The 22,965-nt window shown below is 46.1% G+C and overlaps 1 protein-coding gene across 4 annotated transcripts in view; it reads left to right on the top strand.

Annotated features, from left to right (window-relative positions):
- Positions 1-22,965, top strand: part of tango6 (transport and golgi organization 6 homolog (Drosophila)) — a 133,017-nt gene that overhangs the window by 4,861 nt on the left and 105,191 nt on the right. For all 4 annotated transcript variants that reach the window (XM_078210457.1, XM_078210455.1, XM_078210456.1 and 1 more), the window contains exons 3-5: positions 2,387-2,503; positions 4,461-4,608; positions 4,848-4,984. In XM_078210457.1, the coding sequence (XP_078066583.1) occupies positions 2,387-2,503; positions 4,461-4,608; positions 4,848-4,984 (402 nt within the window). The remainder of the gene's footprint in view (positions 1-2,386; positions 2,504-4,460; positions 4,609-4,847; positions 4,985-22,965) is intronic.

The raw sequence follows: 22,965 nt of genomic DNA, 5'->3' as shown, positions 1-22,965 counted from the left end.
ACATGAGGCAGCTAAAAACAGATGGAGCACTGGAGGAATACAGAGAAAGTAGAAAAGAACTCAAACAGGGAGTTAGAAGGGCAAAAAGGGGTCACGGAATGTCCTTGGCAGACAGGATTAAGGAGAATCCTAAGGCATTTTATACATACGATAGGAACAAGAGGGTTGTTAGGGAAAGAATCGGACCTCTCAGGGACAAAGGAGGGGAATTATGCTTAGAACCAAAGGAAGTAGGAGAGATCCTAAACGAATACTTTGCATCAGCATTCACAAAGGAGAGGGACATGTTGACTGGTAGTGTCTCAGAGAGATGTGTTGACCCGTTAGAAAAAATCTCAATTACAAGCGAGGAAGTGTTAGGTTTTTTAGGAAACATTAAGACAGACAAATCCCCAGGGCCAGGTGGCATCTATCCTAGACTCCTCAGGGAGGCGAGAGATGCAATTGCTGGGCCTCTAACAGAAATCTTTGTCTCTTCACTGGACACAGGTGAGGTCCCAGAGGATTGGAGGATGGCAAATGTGGTCCCGTTATTTAAGAAGGGTAGCAAGGATAACCCAGACAATTATAGGCCGGTGAGCTTGACGTCCATGGTAGGGAAGTTGTTGGAGAAGATTCTTAGAGATAGGATAGATGCGCATTTAGAACTGAATAATCTCATGAGTGATAGACAACATGGTTTTGTACGAGGGAGGTCATGCCTCACAAATTTGGATGAGGTTTTTGAGGAGGTGACAAAAACGATCGACGAGGGAAGGGCCATGGATGTTGTCTATATGGATTTTAGTAAAGCGTTTGACAAGGTTCCTCATGGCAGGCTGGTGCAAAAAGTTAAATCTCTTGGGATAAAATGTGAGCTAGCTAGATGGGTGGAGAACTGGCTTAGCCATAGAAGACAGAGGGTAGCAGTGGAGAGGTCTTTTTCCGGTTGGAGGTCTGTGACTAGTGGAGTTCCGCAGGGCTCTGTACTGGGACCTCTGCTGTTTGTGATATATATAAATGATTTGGAGGAAGCTGTAACTGGTGTGATCAGTAAGTTTGCGGACGACACGAAGATTGCTGGAGTTGCAGATAGTGATGAACATTGTCAGAGAATACAGCAGGATATAGATAGGCTGGAACATTGGGCGGAGAAATGGCAGATGGAATTTAATCCAGATAAATGCGAAGTGATGCACTTTGGTAGATCTAATGTAAGGGGGAGCTATACAATAAATGACAGAACCATCAGGAGTATAGACACACAGAGGGACCTGGATGTACAAATTCACAGATCCTTAAAGGTGGCAGCACAGGTGGAGAGGGTGGTGAAGAAGGCATATGGCATGCTTGCCTTTATTGGACGGGGCATAGAATATAAAAGTTGGCATATGATGTTGCGGCTGTATAGAACGTTGGTTAGGCCACATTTGGAATACTGCGTCCAGTTCTGGTCGCCGCACTACCAGAAGGACGTGGAGGCTTTGGAGAGAGTACAGAGAAGGTTTACCAGGATGTTGCCTGGTATGGAGGGTCTTAGCTATGAGGAGAGATTGGGTAAACTAGGGTTGTTCTCCCTGGAAAGACGGAGGATGAGGGGCCATCTAATAGAGGTGTATAAAATTATGAAGGGCATAGATAGGGTGAACAGTGGGAAGCTTTTTCCCATGTCGGAGGTGACGAACACAAGGGGTCACGGGTTCAAGGTGAGGGGGGCATAGTTCAACACAGATGTCAGGGGGGTGTATTTTACACAGAGGGTGGTGGGGGCCTGGAATGCACTGCGAAGCAAGGTGATTGAGGTGGACACGCTGGGATCGTTTAAGACTTATCTAGATAACCACATGAACAGACTGGGAATGGAGGGAGAAAAATGAATGGTCTAGTTGGGCACATGAGCGGCGCAGGCTTGGAGGGCCGAAGGGCCTGTTCCTGTGCTGTATTCTTAGTATTTGGCCCATCAAGTCTGCACCAACCACAATCCCACCCAGGCCTTATCCTCGTAAACCCCACGTATTTACCCTGCTGTCCCCCGAACACTAAGAGGCAATTTACTGTGGCCAATCAACCTAACCCACACATCTTTGGACTGTGGGAAGAAACCAGAGCACCCGGAGGAAACTCAAGCAGACACAGGGAAAATGTGCAAACTCCACACAGTGACCGAAGCTGGGAATTGAACCCGGGTCCCTGACACTGAGGCTGCAGTGCTAATCACTGTGCCAGCCCTATTATTTTAACTCTATATTGATTAGCTTATCTTGTTCATTAATTTAATAAATATGCAGATTCTGAACTCTTGAGTTTGAAACACTCTGTTAACTTAATGAGTAAAATTAAAACTGCAGTACTTGTTGGAATTGAGGATGGTGTTTTTAGTTTTGTGTAATGTGTGTATTATTTCCAGGGTCTCACCACTGCCGAGCTGCAGGGCTGCCAACAGGCTTTGCAGAATCTTCTGGATCGAGTATATCAGCCAATTGTCATCAAGGAGTTACTGATTTTACAGGGAGGAGCAAAGCAGGTAAATGTCCCTGACCCCATACTGCTGAAACAGTCAATGGCAGAATTAGCAGAGTTAGGGTAAAGGGATGGGAATGTACCAGAGGCCAGAATTTGGGTAAATTAGAATAGAGGAAGTTATAAGGAGAAGGTGGCTCCGACACATGAAAATAGGAACTGTAATTTGGAGTCAGTGCAAGGATGTTGATGCATACCGGTAGCAGAGTTACGGTCGAGCTGAAGTGTATTGAGAATGAGAGACCACCTACAAAAGAGCATTGGAATTGTTGAGTTTGGAACTGAAGGCTTCAACAGCAGATGGTGGAAATGGGCAATGTAGAGGGGATTAATGATTTGGAAGAGGGAACTGAATGTATTATCTCCAAATTTGCAGATGATACAAAGTTGGGTGGGAGGGTGAGCTGTGAGGAGGATGCAGAGATGCTTCAGCGTGATTTGGACAGACTGAGTGTGTGGGCATCTGTTTAAAGTTTGTTTATTTATTCGTCACAAGTAAGGCCTATATTAACACTACAATGAAGTTACTGTGTAATTCCCCTAGTCACCACAGTCCGGCGCCTGTTCGGGTCAATGCACCTATTCAGCACGTCTTTCGGACTGTGGGAGGAAACCAGAGCACCTGGAGGAAACCCACACAGACACGGGGAGAATGTGCAAACTCCGTACAGACAGTGACCCAAGCTGGGAATTGAACCCGGGTCTATGGCGTTGTGAGGCAGCAGTGCTGATCACTGTGCTACAGTGCTGCCCCTCTGCATGGCAGATGCAGTATAATGTGGATAAATGTAAGGTTATCCACTTTGGTAGTAATGATAGGAAGAAAGATTATTACTTGAATGGGTGTAAATTGAGAGAGGTGGATACTCAACAAGATCTTGGAGTCCTCATGCATCAGTCGCTGAAAGTAAGCACGCAGATACAGCAGGCAGTAAAGAAGGCAAATGGTATGTTGGCCTTCATAGCGATAGGATTTGAGTGTAGGGATAGGGATTTTTTTTGCAATTGTATAGGGCATTGGTGAGGCCACACCTGGAGTATTATGTGCAGTTTTGATGTCCTTATCTGAGGAAGGGTGTCCTTGCTATAGAGGGTGTACAGCGAAGGTTTACCAGGCTGATTCCCGGGATGGCAGGTCTGTCATGTGAGGGGAGATTAAGTCGGTTCGGATTATATTCACTGGGGTTTAGAAGATTGGGGGGGGATCTCATAGAAACTTATAAAATTCTAACAGGGTTAGACAGGGTAGATTCAGAAAGAATGTTCCCAATGGTGGGGGAGTCCAGAACTAGGGAGTCACAGCTAGTTTGAGGATAAGGGATAAACCTTTTAGGACTGAGGTGAGGAGAAATTTCTTCACCCAGACGGTGGTGAATGTGTGGAATTCACTACCGCAGAATGTAGTTGAGGCCAAAACGTTGTCTGATTTCAAGAAGAAATTAGATATAGATCTTGGGGCTAAAGGGATCAAGGGATATGGCGGGGGGGATGGAAGGGGGGGATCAGGATATTGAATTTGATGATCAGCCATGATCAAAATGAATGGTGGAGCAGGTTCGAAGGGCCAAATGGCCTACTCCTGCTTCTAGTTTCTATGTATTGGGGTAAATAGTCTGGAACTGACAGCCGGGGAGAGGTGGGTGTCGTTGGGAGAATGAGGGGAGCTACCGGAGGGTTGTTGCCAGCAGAAAGGGTGTTGTTGCCAGGAGGGATATTATCGATTGCGGGGGTGGTTTGTTGTCGCGGAGAGGCAGGGTATTGTCAAGGGAAGTTGGGGTATTGCCAGGGGAGAGTTGCCTGAGGAGTTGGGGATGTTGCTTGGGGAGAGTTGATGAGGATGCTGAGAGGTTGTTTGCATCTCTCTGCACAAGTGAGTGCTGCCCATTTGCAGCTTGATTGCAGCAAGTGAAATGCTTGTTACATGTTTTTGGTAAATTGCTGTTCTTTACACTTATTTGCAGGTGGGGTCTGCGATGGGTGGAAAAGCACGGACTCGCTCACAGGCCCCAGCATGGCTGCGGCGGCAGTGTGGCCACCTGCTATCTGAGAGACTGATGAAGCCCCGCGGTGTTCAGGCTGTGGTCAGAGGAATAGTGGAAGGAGCTGGAGGTAAATTATCATGAAGCTGAGGTGGTGTTCAGGCAGTTCCTGCAGGCCCTGTGTTTGGGAGAGGATTTGGAAACGGGCAGTGTTGAAGGGCATGGGCCTCAGCGTGTGGTGTTGTGGGGGAGAGGCACTGGCCTCAGCATCTCCTGTCCACCGCTACCAGACTGCTGGCTCCCCCCTCCCCAGTGTTAATTCTGTTCTCTGGACCACATCTTACTTCTCTCTTTGTTGTCTGTTTGCAGCTGGGATTGCTGGAGGTCGGAGCGCAGAGACAGCAGCTGCTGATTGGAGGAAATGTGATACTGTTGCTCGGATACTGGCGTCCTGTCCTCAGCAGTGTCTTTCTGTTGGAGATTACTACAGGCAGGTGTGCCCTCAGGTAAAGGCAGTCAATTCTGTAATGCAACTGCTTGTTTAGAAGTGAAAGAACATATCATTTGAAGGAGTACACGGGGAAGCTGGTGCTGGAGGTGTGGGGGCTCACTGGGACAATGCTGGGGGATTTTGTCAGTTCTCGTGTCTGTATTTGGAACAAGGCTGTCTTTGTCTCTCACAATGGGGTCAGGACTCGTGTAGCCCCAGCAGAACCCAACCTGAGCATCAGTGTGCACAGACCACAGAATGTCTTTATTTCAGTGATGATTTTACAGACTCCTGGACATAGCCCCGATCTGCCTGCTCTCAGTGGCCTGTGCAACCTAGCCTCACATTCCACTTGGAAAATTGCTGATCATTATCTTTACTGTTATCAAATAAATTTCTTGTGTAATTATTTTCGAATGTGGTTATTGCTGCGTAAGTGCTGCTTGATAACACTGTTGATGATACCTTCCTTCACTTTGCTGATGATTGAGAGTAGATTGGGGCAGTAATTGGCTGGGTTGATGCTGGAGAGGTTAGGAGGCCGAGATGGGTCATCCACTCAGCACTTCTAGCTGAGGATGGTTGCAAATGTTGCAGCCTTGTCTTGACTACGTTCCTCCATCATTGAAGTTGGGGATATTTGTGGAGCTGCCTTCTCCTTCTGTTGGTTGTTTAATTTTCACTATTCATGTCCAGATGTGGCAGGACTGCAGAGCTTTTATCTAATTCTTTGGTGTGGGATTGCTTTCTCTGATCATCTGCTGCTCCCATTGGTTAGAATGCAAGTAGTCCTATGCTGTAGCTTCACCAGGTTTACTCATCTTTGAACCAAGATAGATCCTTGGCCTGATGGGAGAGTGGGGGAATATGAGGTTACAGTGATTGTACACAATTCTGTTACTGCTGATGGTCCACAGTGCCTCATGGTAGCCCAGTTTTAAGTTGCTTGATCTGTTCTGAATCTTATCAATTTAGTGATAGTGCCGCACAACACAATGGGGGGCATCTTCAGTGTGAAGATGGGACTTCACACGGATTGTGGTGGTCACTCCTACCAATGCTGCCCTGGACAGATACATTTGCACCAGAAAGGTTGGTGAGGATGTGCTTTTGATTGACTTAAATATCTATTATCCATGAAATAATTTAAATCTGCTCTGTTTGTTATACAACCCTCCTCCTGTCATGCCTTTGGGTGATTTCTGAATGGAGTTTTTCATTCTTCAATGACAAGTGGTCAGTCTCTCGGCCTCCCATCCTCCCCCAGCAGATGGAACTCTCGAAGCAATGAGCCAACATGCACTCTCTGCACAGCGACTGACACAAAGGCTACAGCACAGAAATGGCCAGTCAGTCCAACCAGTCTTATTCTGGCTTGTATCTGCCCTGCTAGCAGGTAGCCCTAATCACATTAACCCATTCTTACTCATTCCAGCGCCCCCCTCCCACTCCCACTCCAATCTAACCTTGCATGTGGGCAGTTTTTGCCTCAACCACCATTGATAGTCTCTCAGCTCCGTGTGAAGAAGCTGCTCCTGTGTCCTGTTTTAAAACTCTTGCATTTATGACCTCTCAACTATTGGAAACGATCTGATTCTATCACCGTACCTCACCCTTTTTTAATTACAAACGCTCCCATTAGATCAATCACTAAAGAAATAGGTACAAGAGTAGGCCCTCTGGCCCCTCGAGTCTCCTCCGTCATTCAGTGTGATCATGACTGATCTGATGTTGACTTTTTTCCCATCCATCCTTTGAGAGGATGGACTGGGCATGGTGGTATGGCACTGCCGCATTGAAAATGTCTGCTGTGATTGTAGAGACAGATCCATGAGTGGCTCTCTTCCGTAGCTGGCACAGATGAATTGTATTGGCCCAAGGTCGACTGACATTTTTTGCTTTCCGCAGCTTCTCTCTTCTGCCATCTGGTCATTTCCTTTGCCCTCTGCTTTCTCCATGCCCTTCCTGACTGAGTGTTTGTCTGCAGGCACTCCAGTCAGCAGCAACAATTTGCATTGACTCTGATCCCGGTCACCTTGCAAGTGATCTTGACCTCAACTTCACTTGCTGTCAATTCCCAGTAACCTCTCTCTTCCCTCAAGTGCTCAGATGTGTTGTTACCTCACTCAAATGACCCTGATCAAATTCACAAATGAGCTGCTGAGTGACTAACAGTACAGCTTTGGCATGGTTGTCCATTTCATCTTCCAACACTTCTCCTCCATGGTCTAGCAGATTGTGTCATTTGGTTTCACCCTTATTTATTGATTAGGCAGAACATTTCCAACAAGGTTTCTCTTCCCATCTCTGTTCCATTACCTTGGGCATCCCCAAGGGCTTTTCCCTCGGCTCCCTCTTTTACTCATCACAATGCCTTGGCACCATCATCCAAAAACATGGGGTCAGGTTCTCCATGTATCCTGACCATATCCAGCTCGATTTTCCACCACCCCTCTCAGCCCACCGCTGCCTCTATCTGTGATATCAGGCTATCCGTGTACCCTCACAATTTATACCAATTCATAGAAATATAGAAGATAGGAGCAGGAGGAGGCCATTTGGCCCTTTGAGTCTGCTCCGCCGTTCATTATGATCATCCAATTCAATAGCCTAATCCTCTTTTTTCCCCATAACCTTTGATCCCATTTGCCTCAAGCGCTATATCCAGCCGCCTCTGAATACAATCAATGTTTTGGCATCAACTACTTCCTGTGGTAATGAACTCCACAGGCTCACCACTCTTCGGGTGAAGGAATGTCTCCTCACCTCCGTCCTAAATGGTCTACCATGAATCCTCAGACTGTGACCCCTGGTTCTGGACTCCCCCACCATTGGGAATATCCTCCCCGCATCTACCCTGTCTAGTCCTGTTAGAATTTTATAAGTCTCTATGAGATTCCCCCCTCATTCGTCTGAACTCCAGCGAAAACAATCCTAACCTAGTCAATCTCTCCTCATACATCAGTCCCACCATCCCCGGAATCAACCTGGTAAACCTTGGCTGCACTCCCTCGAGAGCAAGAACATTCTTCCTCAGAAAAGGAGACCAAAACTGCACACAATACTCTAGGTGTGGCCTCACCAAGGCCCTGTATAATTACAACACATCCCTGCTCCTGTACTCGAAAGCTCTCGCAATGAAAGCCAGCATGCCATTTGCCTTCTTTACCGCCTGCTGTACCTGCATGCTTACCTTCAGTGACTGGTGCACAAGGACACCCAGGTCCCGCTGCACACTCCCCTCTCCCAATTTACAGCCATTCAGGTAGTAATTTGCCGCCTTGTTTTTGCTTCCAAAGTGAATAACCTCACACTTGTCCAAATTATACTGCATCTGCCATTGATTTGCCCACTCACCCAACCTGTCCAGCTCATTGTGAAGGATCTCTGCATCCTCGTCACAGTTCACCCTCCCACCCAACTTGGGATTATCTGTAAACTTTGAGATGCTACATTTTGTTCCCTCATCCAAATCATTAATATATATTGTGAATAGCTGGGGTCCCAGCACCGATCCCTGTGGCACCCCACTAGTTACTGCCTGCCAATTTAAAAAACAGCCATTAATTCCTACTCTTTGTTTCCTCTCTGCCAACCAGTTTTCTATCCATCTCAATATACTTCCCCCAATCCCATGTGCTTTAATCTTGCACAATAATCTGTTACACGGGACTTTGTCAAATGCTTCTGAAAGTCCAAAAAACCACATCGACTGGCTCCCTCTTGTCAACTCTACAAGTTACATCCTCAAGGAATTCCAACAGATTTGTCAAGCATGATTTCCCCTTCGTAAATCCATGCTGACTCTGTCTGATCCTGCCACTGCTTTCTAAATGCTCTGCTATAAAGTCCTTGAAAATGGATTCGAAAATTTTCCCCACCAACGATGTTAAGCTTATTGGTCTGTAATTCCCTGTTTTCTCTCTACCTCCCTTTTTGAATACTGGAGTGACATTCGCTACCCTCCAATCTGCAGGGACTGTTCCAGAGTCTCTAGAATCTTGGAAGATGACCACCAATGCATCCACTATTTCTAGAGCCACTTCCTTAAGTACTCTGGGATGTAGGTTATCAGACCCTGGGGATTTATCCACCTCTGAGGGGGGAGGGAGAGGAGCCAGAGGTAGCAGTACATATTGGTACCGCTGATGTGGGAAGGAAGGGGTCATGAAAAGAGAGTATAGGGAATTAGGGAGACAGCTGAGAAGGAGGAAAGCAAAGGTAGTAATCTCAGGATTGCTGCCTGTGCCACGGGAGGGTGAGGGTAGGAATGGAGTGAGGTGGAGGATGAATGTGTGGCTGAGGGACTGGTGCAGGGGGCAGGGATTCAGGTTCCTGGACCATTGGGATCTCTTTAGGGGCAGGTGTGACCTGTACACACAAAACGGGTGGCACTTGAATCCCAGGGGGACCAATGTCCTGGCGGGAAGGTTGGCTAAGGCTCCTGGGGAGAGTTTAAACTAGATAGGTTGGAAGGAGGGGATCGAGACGAGAAGACTGGGAGCGAGGAAGTTAGCTTGCAAACAGAGAAGGGTTATAGACAGTGCAAGAGGGAGGATGGACGGGGGATAGAGAAGGGGAGAGCTCAGACCAAAGGATTGAGATGTGTTTACTTTAATGCCAGGAGTATAGTGAATAAAGGGGATGAGCTCAGAGCGTGGATCGATGCCTGGAAGTGTGATGTGGTGGCCATTACGGAGACTTGGATGTCTCAGGGACAGGACTGGATACTCCAGGTGCCGGGATTCAGATGTTTCAGGAAGGACAGGGAGGGAGGCAAGAGAGGGGGTGGAGTGGCACTGCTGATCAGGGATAGTGTCACAGCTGTAGAGAAGGTGTATGCTGTGGAGGGATTGTCTACAGAGTCTCTGTGGGTGGAAGTTCGGAGTGGGAAGCGGTCGATCACTTTGCTGGGAGTTTTCTATAGGCCACCCAATAGTAACAGGGAGGTGGAGGAGCAGATAGGGAAACAGATCCTGGAGAGTTGCAATAATAGCAGAGTTGTTGTGATGGGAGACTTTAATTTCCCAAACATAGATTGGAATATCCCTAGGGTAAGGGGATTGGATGGGGAGGAGTTCGTTAGGTGTGTTCAGGAGGGTTTCCTGACACAGCATGTGGACAAGCCTACAAGAGGAGAGGCTGTACTTGATCTGATACTGACCAATGAACCTGGACAGGTGTCAGATCTCTCAGTGGGAGAGCATCTTGGGGATAGCGATCATAACTCTATCTCCTTTATGCTTGCATTGGAAAAAGAGAGGATCAAGCAAGCTAGGAAAGCGTTTATATGGAGTCAGGGGAAATATGAAGACATAAGGCAGCAAATTAGAGGAGTAAATTGGAAGGAGGTATTCTCGGGGAAACGTACTGAAGAGAGGTGGCAGTTTTTCAAGGAATGTCTGTCTAGAGTTCTGATGTGGAGATGCCGGCGTTGGACTGGGGTAAACACAGTAAGAAGTTTAACAACACCAGGTTAAAGTCCAACAGGTTTATTTGGTAGCAAAAGCCACACAAGCTTTCGAGGCTCTGAGCCCCTTCTTCAGGTGAGTGGGAATTCTGTTCACAAACAGAACTTATAAGACACAGACTCAATTTACATGAATAATGGTTGGAATGCGAATACTTACAACTAATCCAGTCTTTAAGAAACAAAACAATGGGAGTGGGGAGAGCATCAAGACAGGCTAAAAAGATGTGTATTGTCTCCAGACAAGACAGCCAGTGAAACTCTGCAGGTCCACGCAACTGTGGGAGTTACAAATAGTGTGACATAAATTCTGATCCTAGAATCAGAATTTATTCTGATCCTAGAATCAGAATTTATGTCACACTATTTGTAACTCCCACAGTTGCGTGGACCTGCAGAGTTTCACTGGCTGTCTTGTCTGGAGACAATACACATCTTTTTAGCCTGTCTTGATGCTCTCCCCACTCCCATTGTTTTGTTTCTTAAAGACTGGATTAGTTGTAAGTATTCGCATTCCAACCATTATTCATGTAAATTGAGTCTGTGTCTTATAAGTTCTGTTTGTGAACAGAATTCCCACTCACCTGAAGAAGGGGCTCAGAGCCTCGAAAGCTTGTGTGGCTTTTGCTACCAAATAAACCTGTTGGACTTTAACCTGGTGTTGTTAAACTTCTTACTGTGTCTAGAGTTCTACAGGACAACGTTCCGAGCAGACGGAGGAGTTGGTAGGTTAAAGGAACCGTGGTGCATGAAAGCTGTGCAGGACCTAGTCGAGAAGAAAAGGAAAGCGTACAAAAGGTTCAGAGAGCTTGGCGAAGATAGGGATCTAGATGAGTATACGGCTTGTAGGAAGGGACTAAAGGAAATTAGGAGAGCCAGAAGGGGTCACGAGAAGGCCTTGGCAGGTAGGATTAAGGTAAACCCTAAGGCGTTCTATAAATATGTGAAGAGTAAAAGGATGAGACGTGAAGGAATAGGACCTATAAAAGGTGAAGGTGGGAAAATCTGTACGGAACCAGTAGAAATGGCAGAGGTGCTTAATGAGTATTTTGCCTCGGTTTTCACAGAGGAGAAGGACCTGGGTGGATGTACTGCGGGCTTGCGGTGGACTGAAAAGATTGAGTATGTGGACTTTAACAAAGAGGTTGTGCTGGAATCTTTGAATGGCATCAAGATAGATAAGTCGCCAGGTCCGGATGGGATGTACCCCAGGTTCCTGTGGGAGGCAAGGGAAGAGATTGCAGAGCCTCTGGCGATGATCTTTGTGTCGTCAATGGAGACGGGAGAGGTACCGGAGGATTGCGGATGTGGTTCCTATTTTCAAGAAGGGGAATAGGGATAGCCCAGGAAATTACCGACCGGTGAGTCTAACCTCAGTGGTTGGTAAGCTGATGGAGAAGATCTTGAGGGACAAGATTTATGAGCAGTTAGAGAGATTTAGTATGCTCAAGAATACTCAGCATGGTTTTGTCAAAGGCAGATCGTGCCTTACGAGCCTGGTGGAGTTCTTCGAAAATGTGACTAAACACATTGACGAAGGGAAAGCGGTAGATGTGGTTTATATGGATTTTAGCAAGGCGTTCGATAAGGTCCCCCATGCAAGGCTTCTCGAAAAAGTGAGAGGGCATGGGATCCAAGGTGCTGCTGCCCTGTGGATCCAGAACTGGCTTGCCCAAAGGAGGCAGAGAGTGGGTATAGATGGGTCTTTTTCTAAATGGAGGTCGGTCACCAGTGGTGTGCCCCAGGGATCTGTTCTGGGACCCTTGCTGTTTGTCATTTTCATAAATGACTTGGATGAGGAAGTGGAGGGATGGGTTGGTAAGTTTGCTGACGACACGAAGGTTGGTGGGGTTGTGGATAGTCTGGAGAGATGTCAGAAGTTACAGAGGGACTTAGATAGGATGCAAGACTGGGCGGACAAGTGGCAGATGGACTTCAATCCAGATAAATGTGTAGTGGTCCATTTTGGCAGGTCAAATGGGATGAAGGAGTACAATATAAAGGGAAAGACTCTTAGTACTATAGAGGATCAGAAGGACCTTGGGGTCCGAGTCCATAGGACTCTAAAATCGGCCCCGCAGGTGGAGGAGGTGGTTAAGAAGGCGTATGGTGTGCTGGCCTTTATCAATCGAGGGATTGAGTTTAGGGGTCTGGGGATAATGATGCAGCTATATAAGACCCTCGTCAGACCCCACTTGGAGTACTGTGCTCAGTTCTGGTCGCCTCATTATAGGAAGGATGTGGAAAAGATTGAAAGGGTGCAGAGGCGATTTACAAGGATGTTGCCTGGATTGAGTGGCATGCTTTATGAGGATAGGCTGAGGGAGCTCGGTCTTTTCTCCTTGGAGAGACGTAGGATGAGAGGAGACCTATTAGAGGTATATAAGATGTTGAGAGGCATAGATCGGGTGGACTCTCAGAGGCTTTTTCCCAGGGTGAAAATGGCTGTTACGAGAGGACACAGGTTTAAGGTGCTGGGGGGTCGGTACAGGGGAAATGTTAGGGGGGAAGCTTTTCACACAGAGGGTGGTGGGCGAGTGGAACCGGCTGCCGTCAGTGGTGGTGGAGGCAAACTCAATAGGGTCTTTTAAGAGACTCTTGGATGAGTACATGGGACTTAATAGGATGCAGGGTTATAGGTAGGCCTAAAAGGTAGGGATATGTTCGGCACAACTTGTGGGGCCGAAGGGCCTGTTTTGTGCTGTCGTTTTTCTATGTTTCCAATCCCATCCACTTTCCCAGCACCATTTCTCTGCTAATATTGATCTCCCTCAGTTCTTCCCTCTCACTAACACTTGCATTCTCCGACATTTCTGGCATCTGATTTGTGTCCTCTTTTGTGAAGACAGAACCAAAGAGTGTATTCAGTTGCTCGGCCATTTCTTTGTCCCCTATTATACATTCCCCCGTTTCTGTCTGTAGGGGACCTACATTTGTCTTCACCAACCCCTCTCTTCACGTAGCTATAGAAACTCTTAGTGTCAGTCTTCACATTCCCTGCAAGCTTACTTTCGTGCTGTATTTTCCCCTTCTTAATCAGTCCCTTGGTCCTTCTTTACTGAATTCTAAACTGCTCCCAATCCTCAGACCTATTATTTTTCTTGGCCAATCTGTATGCTTCTTCCTTAGATCGGATACTCTCTGTAATTTCCTTTGTGAGCCATGGATTGACCCTCTTACCCCTTTTACTTTTGTGCCAGACAGGAATAAACAGTTGCTGCAGTTCCCCCATGCGTCCCTGGAATGTTTGTCATTGCCTATCCACTGGCATCCCTTTAAGAAACTCTCCCCAATCTATCAAGGCCATCTCAGGCCTTCATATCCTCATAGTTTCCTTTATTAAGATTCAGCACCCTAGTCTCCACCTTGATAAAAGATTCTATCATGTTATGGTCGCTCATCCCCAGGGGTCTCGTACAGCTAGATTGGCAATGATTCCCTTCTCATTGCACAGTACCCAGTCTAAGATGGCCTGCTCTCTATTGGTTCCTCCACATATTGGTCAAGAAAACCATTCGCTGTACACTCCAGGAATTCCTCCTCTGTGTGTAGATTAAAATCACCCATGATCACCAATATTCCCTTATCACATGCACCACTAATTTTGTGTTTAATGCTATTCCCCACATTACTGCAGTTTGGGGTCTATATATGACACCCACTAACGTTTTTTGCCCCTTGGTATTTCTCAACTCTACCCATACAGACTCCACATTGTCAGAGTTAATATCCTTTCTCACTATTGTGTTAATTTCCTCTTTAACCAGCAGTGCCACTCCACCAACTTTTCCTTTATGCCTGTCCTTCCTAAATATTGAATACCCTGGGACATTCAATTCCCATCCCTGGTCACCCTGCAGCCATGTCTCCGTAATCCCAATTATATCGTACCCATTTACATCTATCTGCGCAATTAGTTCATCCACTTTATTGCAAATGCTCCGTGTATTAAGGCACAGAGCCTTTAAGCTTGTCTTTTTAACATTGTTTGCCATGCTCCCAATATTTTTCTCTCTAGTCCTGTTTGAACTTTGTCCTTGATTTCTTTGCCTATCACTTTTCTTATTCCCTTTTCTACCTTTTTGTTTTTGTCCTTGCTCCCTCCTTCTCTGACTGCTTGCATAGGTTTCCACCCCCCGGCATATTCGTTTAAACCCTCCCCAACCGCTCGAGCAAACAGTCCCACTAGGACATCAACTTGTACAGGTCCCACCTCCCCCAGAACTGGTCCCAATGCCCCAGGAATCTGAAACCCTCCCCCGACACCATCGCTTCAGCCATGTATTTATCCTATCGTATGTTGGAATCTATTTATTCCTTTTTGAAGTGGCATTGTCCCTATTGACTGTTTTGCTATCTGATCATATATCTGCAATTGCTTAAAAAGAAATCCCCATAATTAAAAATGTAACTTTTTTCCTTCAGCAACTCTGCGGGATAATGTTTTATTGCTTTCACCATCAGCTCTATTGACTTTTTTTTAAAAGCAGCAGCACCACGCTACCCCTTCCCCTCCCCAAGGCTACATTGAGTGTCTCAGCTGTAGTTAAAACTAAAAATGTGCAGGAATCAAATGATTCCCAAATCAAATGTGGCGACCAGTTCTGGTCGCCACACTACCACAGTTCTGGTCGCCACACTACCAGAAGGACGTGGAGGCTTTGGAGAGAGTACAGAGGAGGTTTACCAGGATGTTGCCTGGTATGGAGGGGCTTAGTTATGAGGAGAGATTGGGTAAACTGGGGTTGTTCTCCCTGGAAAGACGGAGGATGAGGGGAGACTTAGTAGAGGTGTATAAAATTATGAAAGGCATAGATAGGGTGAACGGTGGGAAGCTTTTCCCCAGGTCGGTGGTGACGTTCACGAGGGGTCATAGGTTCAAGGTGAAGGGGGGAGGTTTAACACAGATATCAGAAGGACATATTTTACACAGAGGGTGGTGGGGGCCTGGAATGCGCTGCCAGGCAAGGTGGTGGAGGCGGACACACTGGGAACGTTTAAGACTTATCTAGATAGCCATATGAACGGAGTGGGAATGGAGGGATACAAAAGAATGGTCTAGTTTGGACCAGGGAGCGGCACGGGCTTGGAGGGCCGAAGGGCCTGTTCCTGTGCTGTATTGTTCTTTGTTCTTTGATTCACTTATTTATCATTAGGGATGTTTAAATTCGTAGTCTTGTATATTAAAGCCTGAAATATATTCAGGAGTATAAATACATCTGACACCAACTGCTGGTAATGACTGTTTGCTGTTTCCTCACTAAACTTCAGCACTAGTTTTAAAGTAATTAATCTTCACAGCGCCAGGTAATTAGGATTTAGAGACAGTTGCAATGTTTGCAGAGTGTTCTTAAAGATCTGTGAGATCAGGGTGAGAATCAGCTCCTGCACTGAGTAAGTTGTGAAAATCTGCAAACATTAATTACAGATTGTTTTCTGATCAATGAATTTCCCTATATAAAAGCCATAAAAAAACCTTTAGTTTATCCTACGTTTTTACTTCAGTTAGTTCATATTGCACAGGAATTAATGTTTAACTGAGTAAATGTTTAGGTGTGGCAGGTGTCCTGTGTGGGAGAGATGGTGGATATGGTTCATTTCACAAGCTTCATTGCAGACCAACGGGCTCTGAGTTTGGCTTTCACTGTGAAACCATGCTGTACCCTTCCCAATCGGACAGTTGGAGAACATGGATGGTATGCCTGAGCTGGAATCCCCTCTATGGTGGGTGTGGATGCCTGTGTATTATATATTCTATGCATTTTTTATTCATTCGTGGAATGTGGGTGTTTCTGGCTGACCAGCCCCATCCCTAATTGCCCTTGAAGGTGATGGTGAGCTGCTTCTTGAACTGCTGCTGTAGGTACAGCCACAGTGCTGTTAGGGAGGGAGTTCCAGGATTTAGACCCGGCGACAATGAAGGAATGGAGATATATTTCCAAATCAGAATGGTGAGTGACTGGGAGAACTTCCGGGTGGTGGCGTTCCCAGGTATCCGCTGTCCTTGTCTTCTAGATGGTAATGGTCGTGGATTTGGAAGCTGGTGTCTAATGTATAGTCATGATGTGGAGATGCCGGCGTTGGACTGGGGTAAACACAGTAAGAAGTTTAACAACACCAGGTTAAAGTCCAACAGGTTTATTTGGTAGTTTGCTACCAAATAAACCTGTTGGACTTTAACCTGGTGTTGTTAAACTTCTTACTGTGTCTAATGTATAGACAGGCATCCTTACCCATGTATATGTACGCATAATGTACACAACTATTATACTTCCTTTGCTTTGGTTGTGTTGACATCACTGAGTAACATCCATATTCTGTCAGCATGTGCTCCTGGGACTTGGAGTCCTGTCATTCATTGTATTGTACTCAACTGTGTCTTAATCAGAGCTGATAAGGATCTTCCTACCTGTCTGAGAGGCAGCTGCGTGTATACTGTTCATGTCTGGACATGAAGTGAGTTCAGTTTCTGGCTTATGGTGAATACTATGATCAGATTTTTCAATGACATGTCATTGAGAATGTTACCCAAAGTTAATTAGCCCTGTTTAAGCTCAGGAAAGTGAACATTGCTTGCATAAAGTTTCAAAGCTTAAATGTGGGTCAGTAAGTTCCCCAGGATTGAGAGTGAAACTGTGAGGGAGCTGGGGAAAAGGACTCTCTCTCTCTATCTCTCTGTCTCTCAGTACAAAGAACAAAGAAAATTGCAGCACAGGAACAGGCCCTTCAGCCCTCCGAGCTGCACCCACCGTGCTGCCCAACTGAACTAAAACCCCCTACCCTTCAGCTCAAGATTGAGAAAGGCTATGACAATGGAGTAAACATAAGCCAGCTCAACAGAGCCAGAGAATGGTGATAAGGAAATAGACTTCAGAAAGCTAAATGAATAGAGAATAAGATATGCTCCAGAAGAAATCAAGGATGAGAGAAACAAGAGGTTTGAGTTAAAGAAGCCATTCTATTTAACCAAATTTATAGTTGGGAGAAGACTTTCAAAGGCAATTGAAAGTTTTGAAGTAATTCTATTCAAGCAATTGACAGTGAGAAGAAAGAGTAAGCCAATCAAAGCAGAGGAAACCCAATGGGCTTGGTTTGAAATCCTGACAGGAATTACTGCTAAAAGTGAAGTGAAAACTCGCCAATGAAAATTATCTGGGGAAATTCTGAGGACGAATCCATAAACTTGTCAGCTAATGAGACCATTGTAGCTTCGAATGTACTTTATTACAGGTAAGGCAGATGAACTTAGAGCTTGGATTAGTACTAGGAACTACGATGTTGTTGCCATTACAGAGACTTGGTTAAGGGAAGGATAGGATTGACAGCTTAACATTCCAGGATACAGATGTTTCAGGCGGGATAGAGGGGGATGTAAAAGGGATGGGGGAGTTGCATGACTGGTTAAGGAGAATATCACAGCTGTACTCCGGGAGGACACCTCGGAGGGCTCATACAGCGAGGCAATATGGTTAGAGTTCAGGAATAGGAAAGGTGTAGTCACAATGTTGGGGGTTTACTATAGGCCACCCAACTGCCAGCAGGCGATTGAGGAACAGATATGTAGGCAGATTTTGGCAAGGTGTAAAAGTAACAGGGTTGTTGTGGTGGGAGATTTTAATTTCTCCTATATTGACTGGGACTCACTTAGTACTAGGGGCGTGGATGGGGCAGAGTTTGTAAGGAACATCCAGGAGGGCTTCTTGAAACAGTATGTCGATAGTCCAACTAGGGAAGGGGCCATACTGGACCTGGTATTGGGGAATGAGCCCGGCCAGGTGGCCGATGTTTCAGTAGGGGAGCAGTTTGGGAACAGTGACCACAATTCAATAAGCTTTAAGGTACTGATGGATAAAGATAAGTGTAGTCCTGAAGTGAAGGTGCTAAATTGGGGGAAGGCTAATTACAAGAATATTAGGCAGGAACTGAAGAATGTAGATTGGGGGCAGATGTTTGAGTGCAAATCAACATCTGGCATGTGGGAGGCTTTCAAGTGTAAGTTGATAGGGATTCAGGACCGGCACATTCCTGTAAGGATGAAGGATAAGTATGGCAAGCTTTGGGAACCTTGGGTAACGAGAGATATTGTGAGCCTAGTCAAAGAGAAAAAGGAAGCATTTGTCAAAGCTAGGAGGCTGGGAACACACGAAGCAAGTGTGGAATACAAGGAAAGTAGAAAGAAACTTAAGCAAGGAGTAAGAAGAGCTCAAAGGGGTCATGAAAAAGCATTGGCCAGCAGGATTAAGGAAAATCCCAAGGCTTTTTATACATACATAAAGAGCTTGCAGATAGTGATGAGCATTGTCAGGCAATACAGCAGGATATATAGGCTGGAAAATTGGGCGGAGAGGTGGCAGATGGAATTTAATCCGGATAAATGTGAAGTGATGCATTTTGGAAGAAATAATGTAGGGAGGAGTTATACAATAAATGGCAGAGTCATCAAGAGTATAGAAACACAGAGGGACCTAGGTGTGCAAGTCCACAAATCCTTGAATATGGCAACACAGGTGGAGAAGGCATATGGTATGCTTGCCTTTATAGGACGGGGTATAGAGTATAAAAGCTGGAGTCTGATGATGCAGCTGTGTAGAACGCTGGTTAGACCACATTTGGAGTACTGCGTCCAGTTCTGGTCGCCGCACTACCGGAAGGACGTGGAGGCATTAGAGAGAGTGCAGAGAAGGTTTACCAGGATGCTGCCTGGTATGGAGGGTCTTAGCTATGAGGAGAGATTGGGTAAACTGGGGTTGTTCTCCTTGGAAAGACGGAGAATGAGGGGAGATCTAATAGAGGTATACAAGATTATGAAGGGGATAGATAGGGTGAACGGTGGGAAGCTTTTTCACAGATCAGAAGTGATGATCACGAGGGGTCACGGGCTCAAGGTGAGAGGGGCGAAGTATAACTCAGATATCAGAGGTATGTTTTTTACACAGAGGATGGTGGGGCCTGGAATGCGCTGCCAAGTAGGGTGGTGGAGGCAGGCACGCTGACATCGTTTATGACTTACCTGGATAGTCACATGAGCAGCCTGGGAATGGAGGGATACAAACGATTGGTCCAGTTGGACCAAGGGGCGGCACAGGCTTGGCGGGCCGAAGGGCCTGTTTCCTGTGCTGTACTGTTCTTTGTTCTTTGTTCAAGAGGGTAGCCAGGGAGAGGGTTGGCCCACTCAAGGGCAAGGGAGGGAATCTATGCGTGGAGCCAGAGGAAATGGGCGAGGTATTAAATGAGTACTTTGCGTCAGTATTCACCAAAGAGAAGGACTTGGTGGATGATGAGTTTGGAAAAGGATGTGTAGATAGTTTGAGTCATGTTGAGATCAAAAAGGAGGAGGTATTGGGGTTCTTGAGAAACATTAAGGTAGATAAGTCCCCAGGGCCTGATGGGATATCCCCCAGAATACTGAGAGAGGCAAGGGAGGAAATTGCTGGGGCCTTGAGAGAAATCTTTAAGAACATAAGAAATTGGAGCAGGAGTAGGCCATGAACCTGCCCCGCCATTCAATAAGATCATGGCTGATCTGAAGTGGATCAGTTCCAATTACCCGCCTAATCCCTATAACCCCTAATTCCCTTACTGATCAGGAATCCATCTATCCGTGATTTAAACATATTCAACGAGGTAGCCTCCACCACTTCCGTGGGCAGAGAATTCCAGAGATTCACCACCCTCTGAGAGAAGAAGTTCCTCCTCAACTCTGTCCTAAACTGACCCCCCTTTATTTTGAGGCTGTGCCCTCTAGTTCTAGCTTCCTTTCTAAGTGGAAAGAATCTCTCCACCTCTACCCTATCCAGCCCCTTCATTATCTTATAGGTCTCTACAAGATCCCCCCTCAGTCTCCTAAATTCCAACGAGTACAAACCCAATCTGCTCAGTCTCTCCTCATAATCAACACCCCTCATCTCTGGTATCAACCTGGTGAACCTTCTCTGCACTCTCTCCAAGGCCAATATATCCTTCCGCAAATAAGGGGACCAATACTGCACACAGTATTCCAGCTGCGGCCTCACCAATGCCCTGTACAGATGCAGCAAGACATCTCTGCTTTTATATTCTATCCCCCTTGCGATATAGGCCAACATCCCATTTGCCTTCTTGATCACCTGTTGCACCTGCAGACTGGGTTTTTGAGTCTCATGCACAAGGACCCCCAGGTCCCTTTGCACGGTAGCATGTTGTAATTTTTTTCCATTTAGATAATAATCCAACTTGCTATTATTTCCTCCAAAGTGAATAACCTCGCACTTGTCAACGTTATACTCCATCTGCCAGATCCTCGCCCACTCACTCAGCCTGTCCAAATCTCTCTGCAGACCTTCTACGCCCTCCACACGATTCACTTTTCCACTTATCTTTGTGTCGTCTGCAAACTTTGTTACCCTACACTCAGTCCCCTCCTCCAGATCGTCTGTATACATGGTAAATAGTTGAGGCCCCAGTACCGATCCCTGTGGCACGCCACTAGTTACCATCTGCCAACCAGAAAAGCACCCATTTATCCTGACTCTCTGCTTCCTGTCAGATAGCCAATCCCCAATCCACGCTAACACCCTACCCCCAAATCTTTGTATCCTCACTGGCTACAGGGGAGGTCCCAGAGGATTGGAGAATAGCCAATGTTGTTCCTTTGTTTAAGAAGGGTAGCAAGAATAATCCAGGTAATTACAGGCCGGTGAGCCTAACATCAGTGGTAAGGAAATTACTGGAGAGGATTCTTCGAGACAGGATTTATTCCCACTTGGAATTAAGTGGACGTATTAGTGAGAGGCAACATGGTTTTGTGAAGGGTTCGTGTCTCACGAACTTGATCTCGTTTTTCGAGGAAGTGACGAAGATGATTGATGAGGGTAGGGCAGTGGATGTTGTCTACATGGACTTCAGTAAGGCCTTTGGCAAGGTCCCTCATGGCAGACTGGTCCAGAAGGTGAAGTCGCATGGGATCAGAGGTGAGCTGGCATGGTGGATACAAAACTGGCTCGGTCAAAGAAGACAGAGGGTAGCAGTGGAAGGGTGCGTTTCTGAATGGAGGGCTGTGACAAGTGGTGTTCCTCAGGGATCAGTGCTGGGACCTTTGCTGTTTGTAATATATATAAATGATTTGGAGAAAAATGTAACTGGATTGATTAGTAAGTTTTCAGACGACACAAAGGTTGGTGGATTTGCAGATAGCGATGAGGACCATCAGAGGATATAGCAGGATATCGATCAGTTGGAGACTTGGGCGGAGAGATGGCAGATGGAGTTTAATCTGGACAAATGTGAGGTCGTGCATTTTGGAAGGTCTAATACAGATAGGAAATATACAATAAATGGCAGAACCCTTAAGAGTATTGATAGACAGAGGGATCTGGGTGTACAGGTACACAGGTCACCGAAAGTGACAATGCAGGTGGAGAAGGTAGTCAAGAAGGCATACGGCATGCTTGCCTTCATCGGCGGGGGCATAGAGTTTAAAAATTGGCAAATCATGTTGCAGCTTTATAGAACCTTAGTTAGGCCGCACTTGGAATATAGTGTTCGATTCTGGTCACCACACTACCAGAAGGATGTGGAGGCTTTGGAGAGGGTACAGAAAAGATTTACCAGGATGTTGCCTGGTATGGAGGGCATTAGCTATGAGGAGAGGTTGGAGAAACTTGGTTTGTTCTCACTGGAGCAACGGAGGTTGAGGGGAGATCTGATAGAAGTCTACAAGATTGTGAGAGGCATGGACAGAGTGGATAGTCAGAAGCTTTTTCCCAGGGTAGAAGAATCAATTACTAGGGGGCATAGATTTAAGGTGCGAGGGGCAAGGTTTAAAAGAGATGTACAAGGCAGATTTTTTACACAGAGAATAGTAGGTGCCTGGAACTCGTTGTCAGGGGAGGAAGTGGAAGCGGATACGATAGTGACATTTAAGGGGCGTCTTGACAAGTACATGATTAGGATCGGAATAGAAGGATATGGTCCCCGGAAGGGTAGGGGGTTTTAGTTCAGTTGGGCAGCATGGTTGGTGCAGACTTGGAGGGCCGAAGGGCCTGTTCCTGTGCTGTAATTTTCTTTGTTCTTTGTTTTTTATTATTAATGTTAATCATAAAAGCTGTGTGTATTTGTTAAGCTGAGGGGAGAGTAAAGGAGTATTGTATTATAATTTATTCTTTCATGTTTGATAAATGTTTTTTGTTGGTAAAAACTAATTAGTGTCCTGTGTCTGTTTCCTCAGGTTTGATAACCAATCAAAGTTAGGGACTTTGAGCCAGAGTTCCATTCTGGAACCTTGCCACCCAGTTACACCAGCTGGGATTATAACACAAACTGATGCTTTGTGTTTAGGGTGGAGTAGGTTACTGTCGATACTCCTTCAAATGGTGGGATGGAATTGATGGTTGATCTTTGATCCTATTAGTTTCATGGCGATGTCCCCTGATCAATCTGTGTGATAGCAACGTGGGTTCTCGCTTTGTCATGTTCGTTGGTGTAGCCATGAGCAGCACCCATACCTTGATTCATTTCTGGGGTACCAGTCACAGATGTTCGTGAGAAAG

The sequence above is a fragment of the Mustelus asterias genome, chromosome 4 (genome assembly GCF_964213995.1).
Source record: "Mustelus asterias chromosome 4, sMusAst1.hap1.1, whole genome shotgun sequence".
In the NCBI taxonomy this organism is placed as follows: Eukaryota; Metazoa; Chordata; class Chondrichthyes; order Carcharhiniformes; family Triakidae; genus Mustelus; species Mustelus asterias.
Note: the sequence above shows the minus strand (reverse complement) of the source record. Positions and strands in the feature narration are given on the sequence as shown.